Source organism: Rhamphochromis sp. 'chilingali', assembly GCF_963969265.1.
Source record: "Rhamphochromis sp. 'chilingali' genome assembly, chromosome: 22".
Classification (NCBI taxonomy): domain Eukaryota; kingdom Metazoa; phylum Chordata; class Actinopteri; order Cichliformes; family Cichlidae; genus Rhamphochromis; species Rhamphochromis sp. 'chilingali'.
Window position 1 is genome coordinate 12,478,174 of NC_137950.1, and position 17,958 is coordinate 12,496,131.

Below are 17,958 nucleotides of genomic sequence, written 5' to 3' on the forward strand. Positions count from 1 at the left end.
AGTGGGAGCCAAACTAGCTGATGTCTCTCAGGCATTGTTAATACTATAGCATAACTAAAGACGTAAGGCAGCTCTGGCTGTTTTACTTTATATATTAGAAACATATTTAGTTGTAACCATGCGAGCCTGGGGGATGTAAAGAACGACTTCTTTTAATTTGTGAGTTTAAACTTCAGCTTCAATGACTTTATGGGACCTCCAAAAAACCAGCAGGACTTAAACAATTCAAAGCAATATTTCAAGATGATCGAACACAGTTCACTGCAGTTCCAAGTTTTTAAAACGATACATTAAAAGATAAAAGAGAGAGAGAGACTGCAAAAGTGGGTCCGGTATGTGAAAAAGAGACCATTTTAACACAGTAAAGAACAGCAAAGACAGGAGAACAGTGCCGAGCAGCTCAACTTGTAAGAGAAAAATCGCTGTGCACGAAAAAAACTGTTTATTAACTACAAAACAAACACTCAGTCCGATGTGTCACTAAAACCCTTTTCAGACATGCACTCATGAGCAGGCCTGCTTTCAGTCTGACTCAGCACCCTGATCACTTTTTCACAGCAGCAAACTCACTAATTTGGACCTAACAACCTTGATCACTCACTAAAGTCTTATGAATTTACATTGCAAGTTGCTCAGCTCACTGCAATGCTTTTGACACCAACAGCATGTGCTTAAGAACGTTTTTTTTCTTCCATTTAAAATAAGATTAAAAACACTCCTCCATGATGCTTTTTCCCCCCATTCCCAATTCAGAAGAGTGATTGCTCTCGGAGTGGGCGTGATAGGGGTGGGAGGATTTTGTTATCATTTGCTGCAGCGCGTGCTGACTCAGAAACCCTGCTCTGGGTGACAGCAGGTAAGACGACTAAACGTTAGGGAAGTGTGGAGCGTACAGTGGCTCTCTGCGTCACTGTAAAGCCGTTAGGAGCATTAACAATGACCCGTGTTTGACTGACAGGATGTCGTGCATTTAATGTCTGAAAAGGGCTTTTCTGTTTGGTCACCAACTTAATGAAAAAAAATAACCAAGATGGATTAAAACAAGTCCTTCCAAAGAGATTAAAAACAGGGGACACACTCATCTGTGATCCCAGAAATGTCTGCCTCTTTGAATAAATCTCCAGTTCCTTTATCACTTTTCTATTTATTTCTCTCCTTTGGTTCTGTCTACTATTTTCTGTAGTCACGCCTCGTTTTCTTCTTCTTCCAGAGTGACTTAAGTGATGTAGATGCGGTGGAAGTCGTTGGCTCCGAACGCACAGTTGCACTTGGGGCACTTCCTCTGTCGGGTGTCGTAACGCATCTTCAGACATTCGTAGCAGAAAACGTGGAAACACTTGGTGAGCACCGTCTCCTTGTCTCGGGTGTTACAACAGGGGCAACGCAGCTTGGCCTGAAAACAGACAAACACACATGTGTATGGGCCATATGTGAGCTCAGTCATTACCTAATTTTCCTGAGTAATATAACTACTACTCAAGGGTATAACAAACAAGTTTCATGTCCCTGAAGCGCAGACAAATCACTGAATGGCCCGTGCTCACAACTGAAACACAGCCAGTAAAGCAAATTCCAAAGCCGGAGCATTTGCATTAATTTTACTAGACAGTTATGTTTTATGTAGCTATCCAACTTCAGACTGTGCCTGGGAGCTATTGGTGTGTTTGTGTTCTCTGCACACAGCCTCCTCTTTCTCACCTTGTACTGATTGATCTCCTCCTGCAGAATCTCGTCTGCATCCGAGTACATCTCCACCTTCTTCTGTTTCTCCAGCTTCCTTCTGAGCCTGGACAGATCCTCCTGTAAGGACAGAATCCCCAAGATGTTAGACCTGCATCCTCCAATCAGAGCTTTAGATTTGGAGTGACACTCGCAGTGCATGCATACCTGTGCTCGCTTCAGGTTGCTGCTCTCCCTCTCCCGGGCAGTGCGGTTCTCAGCCACAGAGACTTGGATCTCCTTCAGCTTGGCCTGCGTGTGCTCCAGCTGCACCTTCAGGTCCTCTGCCAGCTGTGCGGCCTCCACTGCCTGCAGCGAGGAAGGAAACAGGCGCACTCAATAAAAACACCTAACGATGACAACTTTCAGATGTAATGTGGCGGTGGTATGGTGAGCATTATGAGTTTTTAGGCTATTCTTCAACTCTGTTTCGATTACGTAAGCAGTCCCTTTGTCGTGTTTTGGGACTCATTTTAATGTTATTGGTGACTGTTCTTATTTGTGGGCAAAAAAAAAAAAAAAAAAAAAAAAAAAAAAAAATCCTTATATGTGACAAGATGACCTCAATAACTTTGTCTCAGTGTCTGCAGTGTTTCCCATCAATTACCAGAAACATCGAAACCAAAACTACTTGAGAAAAAAAAAAAAAGGCAAATGTGGCCACAGGGACAAATTCTGGGTCTAATATTTGAACTTTTTACATGCTTAAATGACAATGAGAGCCTGTGCTTTTGGCCTGCAGCCCCAGTGTTAGTTTGGAGTGATTACACTGGCTTGTTTTGGGTCAACATAAACAGGGGTCTTCTAAAGTGGATTCTCTATATAAAACATCCTTCTGATTGATGGTCCTCCTCACCTTCCTCTTGTTCAGCTCTAGTGCTTGTGTTCTGACAGCCAGTTCCTTTTCCAGAGCTGCCAGGGTGCTCTGTAGGACTCCCTCTTTTTCTTCCAATTTCTGCACAACCAGCAGCTGGGCATCCACCTAAAAGAGGGAGCAAAAAGTAGCCAGCGAGTGCTTCACTGCCCTGACCCAATTTTTTATTTTTTATTTTTTAAACACACAAGTGCTGCCTTGTCAGGTTAAAGTTGTACCTCACCTGGGTTTTGAAAGCAAGAACTTGGTCAGCCAGCTCCTCCTTCTCCTCTTTCAGCAGCTTGTAGATCTGGTTAGATTTAATTCGCTCGCTCATTAGCTTAAAATTGGCATCGTCCTTCTCGCGCAACTGCTGCAACAGCCGGCTGTTCTGCTCCTGCATGTCTTCAAAGGCCTGGCCTGTTACATCCATCTCACTCAACAGGGCTTCCTCCTCCTGAAAAACACATGCGTCAGATATTAAAAACAGTGAAAAGAGTGACAGTCAGCTGTGCTGCTTCTGCCCTCCAGTTTATGAAACAGGCGGGGCTCGATTTCAACAGCAGTTTTCAGTCTTTAAGATAAGAATGTGACGAGGACACGCAGGTTTGACCTCCAAAAGTACCACTTCTAAATAACTGTAAAAGAATCACAAGGATTTAATTTTCCAAACTACTTTCTTACGACTCAAAGACATAAACAGAGACTCTTTTCTTTTTTCCCCCCAGTTCTGAAAACCTGTGCATCCTTGATCAATGTGCCATCAAGAATGAGCAACTTGCTGAGCTCTTTTCATTTGGGGATGCCATCCTATCTTACATTAAACTTATAGTCACCCATCACTAGTTCATGATATCAAACTAGCACAGAATTTGGACATCCAACTCATTTTACATGGCCTACCACACACAACCTGTTTTGATCTGAAGTCGAATGAATCAAACTCCACTTTCTGTCAGTGTAAAGACATTTACCTACACAGTTAACCCTTGAGATGTCTTAATATAAGAAAAAGTGCAATTTCTATAGATGGTGAAAAACAGAAACCTTTCTGTCTTTTAGCTGTTTATCTGTTACTACATTGCTACTGTATGAATGGCTGAGGGTAGGTCTTGATTAATAGGAAAAGCTGTAAAAAATTAAGAAAACCGTTAAAATTCCAAAAATTTATTTTCCAATACTTTCCAGGGGCTGGACTGGAGTCGTTGCCGGGCCGATTCTGGCCCCCGGGCCTCGTTTTTGACAGCCCCTGGTCTACAGCTCGGAAATGCTTCCCTTGTCGCCTTATTAATTTTCACTAAAAGCAGTTGTTAGGCTGTATTTTGATTTTATGATTGTATAATATACTCTAGAGAACAACTCATTTCATAAAGCTTTTACTAACATTATGACAAGCTCCAGCACTAAAACAAAGTTGTTTTTGGGATAAAGATGGCTTTTCCCCAGCATTAGCAGTGCTGCTCAACAGCTGTTCAACACTACTGACAAAAGAGAAGCATTTAGTTAAATGCATAAGTTATGCATCAAAAAATAAAGGGGGGAAAAGCCTTATACTTGTACACAATTATCTGCTTCTTCTCTTGAGACTATGTTGCACATTAAGATCAATTAGCTGAATTTTCATGTAGGTGGTGTTTGCAGCTCAGTGGGCAAAAAGCAGAAGTTTGACACAGTACACTGGACTAAGAGCCACGATTTTGTGCCACTCTCCCTCTCTTTTTAATGAGTCAGTCAGTTCTGAATTGAATCAAGATACTGCCAAAGATTCCCACCCTACTATTCAAGACTGCGGACGTCTCAATACAGACACACCTGGTTTGTTTTTAGGTAAAAAATTAGCTTTGCTTTATTTGTAAATTTTGGTTCAAGCTGTTTTTTTTTTTATGAACCAGCTAGGGCCTATAAACAAAAGTCAGATGAACTCATAAGTAGCCTGTTTATTGGATAGTTTTGGCAGTTAAATTCTGGCAGCCGAGGACTGAGGGGAACAAATCAAACACATCTGACACCACTGGAGTTTTAGTTGCTGCGCTTTAACTTTATACCAGATATTAAGGCAAAAGTGAAAAGATGAATAAATATTTCACTGCAGGCTGTGTTTTACCTCCTGTTAATTATGTTCTGCAAGACCTCCCAAGCATGAGGACATACAGACCATCAGAGCTCAACATCTGTTTTCTTAATGTTCAGTTATTTGCACCAGAATTCACCATTTCTTGGCTGACATAGGTGAAGATAGTGATTAACATTTATTCATAAACCTCTCCTACTCTCAGCAAAATTAATATCATGACAAGAAAAAGAAAAAAAGCATCCCATTATCTAATATGGGTGTAGCCACCATCTATGCAGAATAACAGTGACATGACTTGAACAGCGTTTAACCCAAGGCTGATAAAGATTTGAATGTCATGAGTATCTGCCCTCTTATTTTCTGCATTTTCTTACAAATGAAATTCCTTAAGTGTTTCAACATTTGCATGACAGCACAGCCAAGTGAGTGAGCTCAGAGTGCTTTGCATACTGAAAATATATCACATTGGATCAACCCAAAAAAAAAAATAATAATAATATGTCCCCACCCAAAATGAATTCTCACACTCTGGTCTAAAACTGTTCCCCTTAAACTGTCAGGATAATCGTGGCACAGTGTTGCTGCGAGACAAGAGGGTGAATATTTCTGCTAGATAGCATAAAGTTTAAGTTGCTTTTCAAAGTGACCAGAACATCAGTGGCATAGCAGCTCACCTGGCTCACAATTCACCGGTTAGTATAAAGTGTTGAGTACAAAAAGAAAGTGATAAGACTTTATTGCACAAACAGCCATATCCAGGACACAATAACCTTGCTCTATTAAAGCATTTAAGTTCAGGAGTCTGGTGACCACATGATCATTAGTAACCATAGCCACATAAAGCATGCACATGCACATGCCCAAGCGCTGACCATACTACTTATGTTAACACAATGGTGATAGGAAGGCACAAAACATCATGGGAGTCAGCCAGCAGGACCAAGGTCATGATCATCACCATACAACACAGGATATTGTATATTTAGTGATCTTTCAAGCTATTTCAGGAAATTCACTCTTTATCAATGTGTGCATGCAAAATGTATCAACATCGAGATTTTGTTCGGAAAACATTCGATTCAGTCAACATCCAGTGAGAATCTGATGAAGTTGTAAGCAGTGTGCCTGAAGGCTTTGCTAAAAACAACAATTATGACCCTGATCCTGATCATTAGTAAAATTAGAGTGAAGAGCAACCAACACTCTAAGAATAACAATTCTTGTGAAATATGGACAGACTAATCATGACATAAGCTTATGTTATGCAAAATGAACAACAAATTTAGACTGTATTGTGCAAGAAAACCTTTGCACATTTACGACGAAGAGGAAGAAAGAGAGAAATGACGGTGCTAAAAAAAAGAAAATCTGTTTATCTTTGTTTCATTAGAAACTTTTACCATTTGGGAACTTTAACCCGCCAGCTTTCTAGTACAAAATCTGTAGTTTACATCCCAGTGAAAACACTTTGTCCTATCTCCAGTGAACCAGGTCAAAACAGACAAATACAGACAATGTGCTGACATTTCAGCATTTCAGGTGTTAAGAGAGCTGTTGGTACTCCAGCAAAGACAAATGCTTTTAAGTGCCACTAGACACGTATCTCCTAACACTGAAATTGGGAGTGCCTACTAAAAAAGGGCAAAAAAATAAAAAAGTAAAAATTGCAAAAGAAATTCAAATTTGAGCGCATGGATTATCAAAGGGATGGTGCCAGTAACAATAATCGTGACAGCTCAAAACATTACCAGCAGGTTAGCATTAGCATACTCAGCTGATCAGAGCCAGGCCACAGCGTAAGCTTTCAGTTCCTCTTTGGTCGTCTAAGATTAGTAGAACTCCTTCCTTAGGCAAATGCAATACTCACTGCACTACTTTCAATCTTAACACCGCTGATTGTTTATATTCAACGCCGGTGGAAACCCCAAAAGCTTAAATATGGCATTTTTATAAGGTTTATGGTTCAAATATTTTATTAGGTACAAAACTCGTCACATGGAAGACAAAGAGCTTAGGACGAGCTTCTTAGGCATCACGTTTTGCCGACATTAACTTTTTATAAACTGGAAAGTAAAAGAGAAATAACGAGGAGGTAAAAACACAGGTTAAGGTGAAGTGCTCTGAGAAGATTACCACTGCACTGCACTGCACTGCACTGCACTGCACTGCACCGCACCCACACACACCTGTTTAGTGGCAGCGAGTTTCTTCTGCAGGTGCTCAATGGTCTCTTCTGCCACTCGTATTTTCCTGAGGGCGTCTTCATCAGCCAGTTTTTTGCTCTCCTTCCTCTCCCTCTCCTCGAGCTCTCGCACTCGCATCCTCAGCTCATCCACCTGGACCATAAGAGACAGAGAGCTTACTTTGTTTTGTTAAATATCTAACCTACCAGTTGCTCTAAAAAGCAAGTGAAAGAGTACAAACGGAAAGGAAAAACAAAACAAACCTCAGCTTTAGATTTGCGTTCGGCCGCCATCAGCTGCACTTTATCTCTTTGCTCCTTTGGCGCTGACTTATACATGTCCAGCAGAAGTTTCATCTCTTTCTGGGACTCTTGGGCTTTCCTGATTGGTTAGAGATTACATTAAAATAAACAGTCATGGCATTTTAATTAGCAGAGTGCTTCTAATTATGAAAACAAAACACTGGCAGACTTTGCAGTTCTTAGAGTAACACTATGACTAGACTTCCTACAATCTGCAAGATTTCCTATTTGTTTTATAATAAAGATAATTTGAAAATATTCATCATGAGAGTAACAACATTTTAGGAAATGTGTGTTTATCGCATTTAGTTACTACATATGAATGTGGAGTTAAATAGAGGGCAGTGTACTTGAGTTCTACTCTGAGCATCTTCAGTGTGTCTGAGTCTTTCCTCTTCAGCTCGTCGCTGCGCTGCCTCTCCCTCTCCCGCTCCCTCTCTCGTTCTCGCTCGGCCTCCCTCTCCCTCTCCCGCTCCCTCTCTCGGGCTCGCTGTCTCTCCAGCTCCCTCCTCCTCTCCTCTTCTTCCTCCTGGTCTTCATCCTCCTCCTTTTTCACGTCAATGCTGTCGCTCGTCGTCTCCTCCAAAATCAGAACTCCAGTGTCGCCACTCTGACAGCGTAACTGTTGATGGCACAACGGTTTTACTGAGAATCATCATCAGACAACTCAGAACAGACACCTCAATTAGATAATGTAAGCGCATGTTAGTAAATGACGTAACCTACCTTGTTGATCTCCAGCTGCGTTTCCCGCAATTTCCTCTTGTAGCGTTGCACGTCGCCTTTCAACTGCAGGTTGTGGTTCTGGAGGCTGCTGATCAAATGTCGCATCTCCCTGTTGATCGGTCCTGAGAAAAAGATGAAAGCCCGACAGTCAGTGGGTGTTTTTGAGTTTGACTCATTCAGCACTCTCAGCTAGCATCACGAAGCTGTAAATGATGAGTTTAATCACATAGTGCACAGAACTGACAGCTTGATACGGATGATATGCAATATTCTCTGCAGAGCTGAGAGAGGATTAGTTTGCTGACTGATATCTTCCTTAATATCCACTCGAGTACCACCCACAAAATATGGTACATTTCTTTCTTCTACTGAGCTTTGAAGCACATTAAAAAATATAACAAATACAGTTTCATTCTCGACAGACGAATATACACGCAAAACAATGTCCCTGACTGAAGTGTGAGAGTGTTTTGAAAAGGTACCTGCTTGCTCGTTGGCTGCCAGGTTCTGCTCAAATTCAATACGCAGCATCTCATATTCTTTGCGCACCTGGGCCAGAGTATCTTCCAGCTGGATGACCTCAGTCCGCAGCTTCTTCTGAAGAGACAGCTCATCACTCTGAAAGGTTAAAAACAGTGAGACATTATTCTCCATGTTTCTGAGCGTTAACAACAACTAGTGCTGTCAGCGTTAATCTCGTCTAAGTGACGTTAACGCCATAACTGCATTAACGCAGCAAATGTCTGTTAACGAGTCACCGCGGATCGACCCGCGGTGAGTTGACCACGCATTAGCGTGGTCAACTCGTTAATGGAGATTTGCCGGATTAATGCGGTTATGGCGTTAACGTCATTTTAATGAGATTAACGCTGACAGCACTAATAACAACACATACAAGTTTAAACTGTAAAAAATATACTGCAATGCACTGCAAGCTTAGGCTGAAGGAGCTGCTCCGGAGTCTCATCTTTTCTCTGAATCATATTAATGTTGACACAAACACACAAAGAAATGCTCTGAGAGTCACCTCCATGTGCTCAATCTGTCGGAGATGGGCGTTCTTCGCCGTGAGCAGGAGAGCCCGTGCCTCATCCAGCTGGGTTTTCACTCCTAGAGACTCGTTGTACAGGAGGGAGAACTGAGACTGCAGACATTTGTACTCTAACGTTTCCTTCACAACCTCCTCTGGAATATTACGCAGGTCCATCTGAAAAGCCCAGATGTGGAGTGAGATGACATGCAGGGCTAAACCATGAAAATCATTCAAATAAAGAAGGAAAATGAAATTAGCCTCCCGTCTCACAGGTATGCAGATTCAAATACATTTACCTTGAGCTTCTCACTCTCCCTCACAGCCTCCTGGAGCTCCACCTGTAGTTTTTCTAATTCTGCCATGCGACTATTTGCCAGCTCCTGGTTGTGCTCCAGCTCTGCATTGAGACTCTCAAACTATTAAAAAAAGGGAAAAGAAGACCACATTGTAAAAGAAATGTGGACTTTTGGAGGCAAGTTGCATATAAAAACGTGTTACACAACACTAAGTAAAGATTTAAACATGTACTTTCGTCTAACCTTTTGAATGTTCAGTGTAATCTGGCCTCCAGCCAGCCCACCTGAGCTGCCAGTGCTGCTGTATCCTGACTTGAGCTGCAGACAGAAAACACAGAAAATGTGTCAGGAAGTAACAACATAAAGTAAATGATTGTTATTGTGTGCGTTTAAAAAAAAAAGAAGAAAAAAGTGTCACATCTGCACATGCAGTTATGGACAAACAAGCTATTTTAACTAAAAACACTTGTGTGCATATCCACATAGTTTGCATCAAAGTCTTACAGTGTACATTTAAAAGGAAAAAAGAAAAAGACAAACAAATCTTGCCGACCCGGGCTAGAGATCAAATCCATGAAGCAAGATTGGAAGTTTGGGGTTAGAGCTACTTTAACTCACAAAGGGAGAAATATTTAGTTTGAAGAAACATCTGCTGAGGTGACTTCAGCAGGTCCCTGCACTTTCTAACTAAAACTGATGATTTGCATAGTGATGGAAATTCACAAATTAGACCTGCAATCAGCCTACAGAGAGAAAAAAAATCTGTGGTGTTAGATGATCCAGCAGGATACATTTGTCAAACTTCAAAGTAAAGCTTACTACAAAAAAGGGCAGTCTGCCTTTCAAAACAACCACTCTGAACTTAGATCTTAATCCAATCCACCTCAAGTGCACACCAGACTTTCTAAGAATATGCCAGACCTGAAGCAGCTCTGTAAGGAAGCATGGACTAACAACCAGCCAAAATAAACTAATTCCAATTTGCACTATGATGAAAATATGTAAGTAATGTGTTCAACAAAGACTCAAAAGAATACATTTGGCTTATTAGTTAAAGCAGATTGTGTTTGTCTGTACTTGTGAACAAAAGCATACAACTCTACTCTGTAATTCTTCTGACATCCAATTTTCATGATCAGAAAACTGCTGTGCTTTTACTGATGCACAGCCCACCTTTGAGCTGTGCACCAGTAGAAGCAGCTGTTTTGACATGCATTGATGCTTAGAGCCTTATCAATGTCAACTCATGTATTAGAGGGAAAACGACAGAGCCTACGCCTAGTGGAAAGATTTAAAAATAAATATGCACACTATAAAAAGAAAAAGAAAAAAAAAAGGGGGCTGATGCAAAAGTTGCAAAGGGACATTAAACAAACACACCTGCTCCATGGCCTCTGCTAGGTGTTTGTTAAGCTTTTGTTCCCTATTGCGCAGTTTCTCAATGTCCCACTGCAGGTCCTCCACCGTTGTCTCCATCTCAGTCACCTTGGTCTCTGAGCTGGTCACCTTGTCCACGAGCTCATTATACTGCAGGAGAGTGGGACATGTGAATAGTTGCTGCATCACTAGTTTTCCTCATTCATTCACCCTGAAACACTCGAAATAACTACACTTGCAAACAGTCAACGTGTATGGTGAGTCACTTAAACAATACTAAGGACTTTGTACCTCCATGGACATCTTATGGTGTCTTCCCTGCAGGAGAGTGGCTAAGTCTCGCAGTCGAGTGTTCTCGTCCAGCAGAGTGCAGTTCAGATTGATGATGTCAGACTGGCTGTCATCTTCAAATCCTGCCAAACCAAACCAAAAAAACCAAAACCCCCAATACTGTCATTCTAATTTGGCCAAACTAACAAGTATCAAAGGAAGCACTCCAACAACTCAGTTATGATGCATTAAACTCAAAAATCTAGTAATTAGTTTAATGTAAATGATGTAAGATACAGTGCTCAGAGGTTTACTTACACTCATGCACATGAATGTCAGGGTAATTTGGACTTGATTTATTTGAACTGTTCTTTTTTTCAGGATAGAGGGATTTTGAATTTATTTTTGATTTTTTCAAAACCACACAGGGTCAAACGTATCCATATCCAAACACACACACGCCCACTAATATTTGATCAAACATCCCTTAGCAAATTGCTCCCCAATCAAATGTTTTTCATATCCATCAACATGCTTCTTGCTGAATATTTTACCACTCCTCTTAGCAGAATTGTTACGTTTAAATTGGTTGGTTTCCAGGCACAGATTGGGCTTTTTAACATGGTCCACAAATTCTCAACTGGGGTAAGAGCGATGCTTTGGAAAGGCCATTCCAGCAGCTTAACATTAGCCTGCTTTATCCTTTTCAAAACCATTTTGGATGTGTTTGGCATCAGTGTCCCAATGGAACACCTGTGTCACACTGTCAAACTTTGTGTGTGATTTGAGATGAAATTTGAAGAATTTGGAGGTAGTCCTCTTCCGCCGTCATTATTCCATCCACTTTGTGCAATGTACAAGCACCACAGGCAGCAAAACAGCCCCAAAGCATGACCATGTTTGACAACTCAACTCTTAGATTTGAAAGCCTCATCTCTACTACTCCAAACATACCTCCTTTCATTGTGTCCAAACGGCTCAAAGAGGTTTCAACTCTCATCCGAGAAGCTTCTTCACTTCTAAGAGCAACTGGTGGAGAGTCCCAGATTTTTAAGCCTCATTTGTCACGCCTTCAAGAAACTTGAAGTCCAGACACTTTTCTTTCCAAGCTCCTTAGACTACAATGACCTGGATGACTGAGAGCCTTCTACAACACACTTTTCTCCTGAAGGTATTTGGCTTGTGAAATTTGGGCTGATCCAAATTTCATTTGAGCCTGAAGGTGTCAACTTCGGTTCAGAGACTTCCTTCTTGGTCGGCGCCCTCTCAATCCATGGCGATGTGAAACTCCCTTCACTCTGGCCATTGATCCTGGTGTTTCAGCAGCTTCCAGTTCCTGGGATGTTCCTGAACATCCTAACCAACATCCTCTCATCTGAGAGTGAAAATTTGGGTCTTCTTACAATATTTTGCAAATTTGTGACACATCTGAATAATTTGTATTTATGCACATTTGTTTAAGTTCTTCACAAATAACTGCAGGAGACATTCCCAGCTTTTGTAAATACAGTTCTCCTTCACAGATCTTCACTGAGTTCTTTGGACTTTCCTATTTTTCTGAGTATTGGTAGTCCACAGAGTGCTGTCAAACAAATATTTTTTTATGCTGACAGAGAGAAACCACTAGTTGTAGTCCATCATGATCACAAAGAGAAGTTAACAAACCTGAACCTTGTCAAGTTAAAAGAAACTGTAGAACCTTCAACATATTTACAGATTTAAATGAGTTCATGTATATATTTGATTCTGTATAAATTAATTTAACCCTGTGTAAATTAGAAAAAATCCAAATGAAATTCAAACTTGTGCACCTAATTTTTGACTTTTAAATGTCACTGAAGATTAAAAAAAAATGGAAAAAGAACAGTTCAAAGAAATCACTATGATGAACGTATGTAAACTTCTGACTATAACTGTACATTTAAGTGTCAATAACAAACATTTCTCCACAGTTACCTGCAGCTTGGACCACCTTGCACATGTCACTGATGTGACTGTGCAGCCTATCAAAGACGCAGACCAAGCAGGCGATGGCTTCTTTGCTGAATTGCATGCGGTCCTGGAGGTGCAGAGTTAGTTCCTCCTCACTGCTCTGCTCCAGAGTCGACAAGAAACCCTTGGCATTTTCACTCAGGGGAGGAGGTGGTGGTGATGTATCTGCACATATGTAAAAATGATAAAGTCAGCAAGTAACAATTTGATAGAATTCTTAAATATCAATTTAAAAAAAAATTACAATTAAAACAGTAATCTATTGCTGGCACAGTCCAATGTGGTAAAGTCTGGTATAAACAAGTATTTTCCGAGTAATTTGTTATTTAAATACAAAGCAAAGAAAAAAGAAATCTGCCAAATACAGACTGTGTAGATTGGGACTAAAGTCTTGATAATACTCTAGATTTCTGCAGTTTGTAGCCAGCAGTACATGCTAACAGATGGAAGAAATACTGCAACAGTTGCCTTCTTTAGCCCACTATCATTCCCTTTTGCCTCACTATAATTCAGGGGTCAGCAACCCTGGGCATGCTTGCAACAGCTGGCACGCGAAGGGTTAACTGATGGCACGACCATAGCTGGACTGGCCATCGGCCGTTGGTGATTTTTCGTTTTTATGGGCCGAAGATTTTTTTTTAATTTTCTTTTTTAGTAACGGTAATAAACAATGAGAGGTGGTGGACTGGTCAGGTGCTGGCCGATGTGTAAAAATAACTCCGTTGTTTGGTGGTGGCAATGGCGGAGATTCCACAGAGGCCAGCAGGTGGATGAGGGAAAGGGGAGGCAGGAGGAGAGACCCGAGGCAGGCGCCGAGTGTCAGGTGAACTGAACTTAAGGTAAGAAGTTATGACCTGCAGTCTATCTGGGTTAGATATAAACCAAGTTTAGGTGGAGTTTATTTTCGTTGTGCTGACTTTTTACAGTCAGTTACAATAACTCGTACGATGTTACTGATAGTGAACTTTATTTTTATTCATAAGGTACGTTAGTAGAGTTGCCAACCGTCCCGTAAAAAATGGAATCGTCCCACATTCAGAGAAAATATTACGCGTTTCGTATTGAGCCAAAAAGGAACACAGTTTGTCCCGTACTTCAGCTAGAATGAAACAAAGACACAAAGCTGGATTTATTCTGTCTTTATGCTGCACAGCTGCCTCTTCTCCTCTCATTCTCTCCCCCTCCCTCTCCTGTTGTTACTTCAATCATGAAACTGATCAATGATCAGCTGATCGGCTTTTCTCTCTTGTTTGTTTATCTCCTACTTTGCACCAGAAAGAAGAAACCAGCGGATGTCGCACTAAACAACAGCAGCACGTTTAAGCTTGATCAGCTGTTGTTTAAATTTATTTAATATTAATTTATTTGTAATTAATTTTTTGTCCCAGTCCAGCCCTGGGCAAGACACGTAGTGAATTAATCTGAGAAGGTGCATTAAAACATAAATAGCCAGGCCAGCAGTGCACATCGCAAATCAGCTCGCATAGACACATTAGTCGTGCCGCTTCTTAATGAGAGTATCTTAGCCAACAACCCCAACTACCAGATTCAACTTGTAATTGGCTAAAAATCACTTAGCCTACCGGTGAGAGGGATGTTGCTAGCTGGCAGTTTTTTCAAGCGATGTTGAAATTTCCACATTCCAACACTTCAAATGCTTCAGGAGCTTTCCGCTCAGCGCAGCATCAGCACCACGGAAATACACAGATACATCCGTAGGCTCGAGACAGAATTCACAATGTGTTTTTAGGACTTTCAGGTGTATGGACCAATGTTTTCTTTTCTGATCAAACCAGAAAGGTTTAATGAGCAGCTGGATTTGTCTCGCATTAACTGGCTGGACACAGAGGACATCAAAATGCAGCTGATTGAACTGAAAAGCTCGACTCTGTGGGGGGGTCAAAGTTTGCAGAACTACAAACGCAGTTGGAATCCATAGCTGTGCATGTTCATGGAGCTTGCATTTTCACCTGCTGGACATCACTACCTGACAATTTTAACTGTCTTCAGAACATTGCAGAGGCCTTATTGACAGTATTTGGCTCTACATGTCTGTGTGAGCAGATTTTCTCTCACATGAAGAGTGTCCTCAGGTAGCCGTCTGAATTCTGGACACTCGGAGACCTGTGTCTCTGAGTGGGAGACCAGAGATCACATTAACATGCGTATCTCTGTATTAACAAACATGCCACATTGGCCCAGTTTATTATTTCTTATCATTGTTGTGAGGAGACCATAAATAGCACTTGCGTTTTCTGTTGTACAGTTCATTTGCTGTTATGGAGTTTTTGTTATGGATAAAAAGTGTCTTTTTTTGTTTCAAAATAGCTGATAACTATTTACTGATAGCTGCCAACATCTGCAAACAAATACAATTGTATAAAGTTGTTCTATGTAGTGTGTAACTGTTCATATAGAGCGTTATTAAATTTATTGCTAATGCAATTATATGGCACACTGACTTCTGAGGAAACTAGATGGCACTCATCAGAAAGGTTGCCTACCCCTGCTATAATTTAATACGCATCTTGAATAATGGTCAACACACAATAAACAAGAATATCCTTAAATTACAAGGCCTGAAGTTCAGTCTTGTTGCATAAAATTAGCTATCAATATAAATAGTAGTGACTCAGACTGATGTAACTTCATGAGTAATGAAAGTCATAAAGATGCACTAAGTTAAATTGAGAATGAATGAATAAAGCAGATTACAATAGTCTATGACAGACGATTTGTCATAAAAAAAAAATTGCTAACCTGTTTTTGTATCCGATTGCGGCTCTGTTGGTGTCAGTAAATCGTCTCCAGTGGGAGGAGGGGGCTGCTGCTGCTCCTCTTCCTGACACTCCTCTTGTTGCTGCTCTGGCCGCTCACCCTCGTTCTGGGCCTCTGGCACAGGAGGGGGAGGCACGCCAGAAGGCAAAGCCAGGTTGACACCATCTTCCTCCATTGGTGTTTGATCGGGGATGGTTGCTGAGGGTGGGGCGGGGGTAGAAACAACTGGAGGATCTGGCTCAATACGTTTGCGCAGAATGCGCACGTTTTCTTCCAACTGCAAGTCAGACATAGAAAAAGGTGTTAATTCTCTTTACAAGTTATTACCATGAGTTTAAGCCTTAGTACAGCTAAGTATATGTATAGCGACACTGCTTTGTGATCCTTCGATGTAAGCTCTTCCTATCATTGTGACGCAGAATTCACCAAGCGTTGGATTGTTCACGTACCAATAGGGAACGTGAGCTGGGATTAGACCACCTGATGATGTGTTGTTGCAATAGTAATCCTGCTCAGTACAAGAGGAACCGCAGGTTCAGACATTTGGTGTCTAGTGCTTGGCTGAGGAGCCAAAGGTGCAAAGCTACCATCTGTGGGATTATGACTGAACAGCCCACCGGTGTAGGAGAGCTGTTTGTGACTGAACTGGGGGACGGCCGAACAACAGTCGCCCCTCTCCAATTGTGCACCCATGTTTGTGGAGAACGTGTTGCTAAATAACTTCTAAACATCCTGATAACCAACCAATACCTGTCACTATGTGTACAATCAGGTTAAGGCAGACAGGTGGAAAACATGTACAGGATACATAGGACGTGGAGCCTGGACCTATGTATATAACAACTATCCTCCTAGACATGCTGATCAATCTGGATGAAACCTACTATATAACCTGCCTAAGGTACCATGATTATCTATAACACCTATATAGCTTTTGGGAGTTATTTTTATAACACTCAGATCCTTACAAATTACAAAAAGATGACAATCCATCAGATGGAAGAGCTGGGAAATGCTTTCTTAATTTATACATGCACATGTGCCTGCTATAATTGGTAACAGGAAAAAACATTAAGATCTGCAATTACCAGATATAAGCCAAATTGGTTTGCCTCACACAAATGCAAGCGTGCTAAAAAAACAGATTCATCTGACCGCTGCGTTTAAATGAGGTTTTTATAAAATGTGCCAGTTCTTAAATCAGGTTAGAGTGGAAACTAAAATTCAAGAATGGATTCTAACAATATAATGAAATGCACAGAATTACTTGTGACCAGTAGCGATTAACAATCAGCAAGGTAGTGTCATCAGTGGCTTGTCTCTTCTCCAGCTTCTCAATTTTCTCTCTCAGCTCATCCTCCATTGCCTGTCTCTGCTCCAAGCGTTCACATAGCTTCTTATTCTTGAACTGGAGAACCTTCATGTCCATTTCCTCCTGAATTAACAAACACATACAAACAGAGAAACAAAATAATGAGTGTTAGGGATTGTAGATGTTGTCTGGCAAAAATAGATGACAGATTGTGCCTTGAGAGTGTGAGGACCATATAACTCACCGTAGAGGAGACTCCAGCTATGCGTATTGGCTCAATTAGCGTGGTGGTGGTCTTCTCTTCTTTCTTGCTTTTCTTTTCAGGTGGGCCAGGGGGGCTGTCCCCGCCTGGGGGACGCTTTCCTCCCCCAGCACCTGACATCTTTCCTTCCCTGCATTACATCAAGCAAGGCATGAAGAATTATAATTCATTCATTTTGTGACAGCAAAGGGACGGCGTTAGCCTTAAATCAAAAATGCAATTTTAAATTTTAAAAGGTTCACTTTTCTGGTCCACTAGCATTTACATGCCGACTTATTACTGTATAAAAGGTATGCCTGCAGAATTACCAACCATCTTAATTCCATATTGCTACAAAGATTAAAGATCTTTTGCAAGCTTGCAGCTTGCTACTGCTAACCATGCTAATGCTACGCTAAGGCTAACGGACGGCGTTATTGGTTCAAGATTCCGAGGTGGTCGGGGTTTTTATTCATTATCCATCCCTACATACACAAAATGTTCTTAAACAGGCATATGTGTGTCTTTTCACAAGAGAAATGTTATCATTACAAACCTTAACAACCAGTAGCTGAAACGTAAGTCAGGACATCAGAGAAGCAACAGGAAATATGCAGCTAACGCTTCTTCTTCGTTGGTTTTAAATGTTCCTTACAATAACGGGAGAGCATTAGCGCCGCCTATTGCTTGCAATTCACATAATGTAAAGATTAAGTATTCCCGTTGGTAACAACAAGTAAAATTAAGAAAATCACTCAAAACACGGACTACTTCCTTGGGATACGGTGCTTTGAAGTGCAGC

At 41.2% G+C, this 17,958-nt stretch overlaps 1 protein-coding gene across 1 annotated transcript; it reads right to left on the minus strand.

The window, feature by feature from the left end:
* Positions 1 to 136: 136 nt before the first annotated feature.
* rnf40 (ring finger protein 40) lies at positions 137 to 17,867 on the minus strand. Its single transcript, XM_080873677.1, has 20 exons — positions 17,713 to 17,867; positions 17,160 to 17,307; positions 16,871 to 17,038; positions 15,586 to 15,880; positions 12,790 to 12,990; positions 10,855 to 10,976; positions 10,567 to 10,713; positions 9,430 to 9,504; positions 9,187 to 9,306; positions 8,885 to 9,064; positions 8,340 to 8,475; positions 7,858 to 7,979; positions 7,482 to 7,753; positions 7,093 to 7,210; positions 6,833 to 6,982; positions 2,817 to 3,029; positions 2,576 to 2,701; positions 1,888 to 2,028; positions 1,699 to 1,800; positions 137 to 1,393 (listed from the first exon to the last, which is right to left on the minus strand). Exons 2-20 carry the CDS (start codon positions 17,295 to 17,297, stop codon positions 1,217 to 1,219), a joined length of 3,003 nt encoding a protein of 1,000 aa, XP_080729803.1. The 5' UTR covers positions 17,298 to 17,307; positions 17,713 to 17,867; the 3' UTR covers positions 137 to 1,216.
* Positions 17,868 to 17,958: the final 91 nt, after the last annotated feature.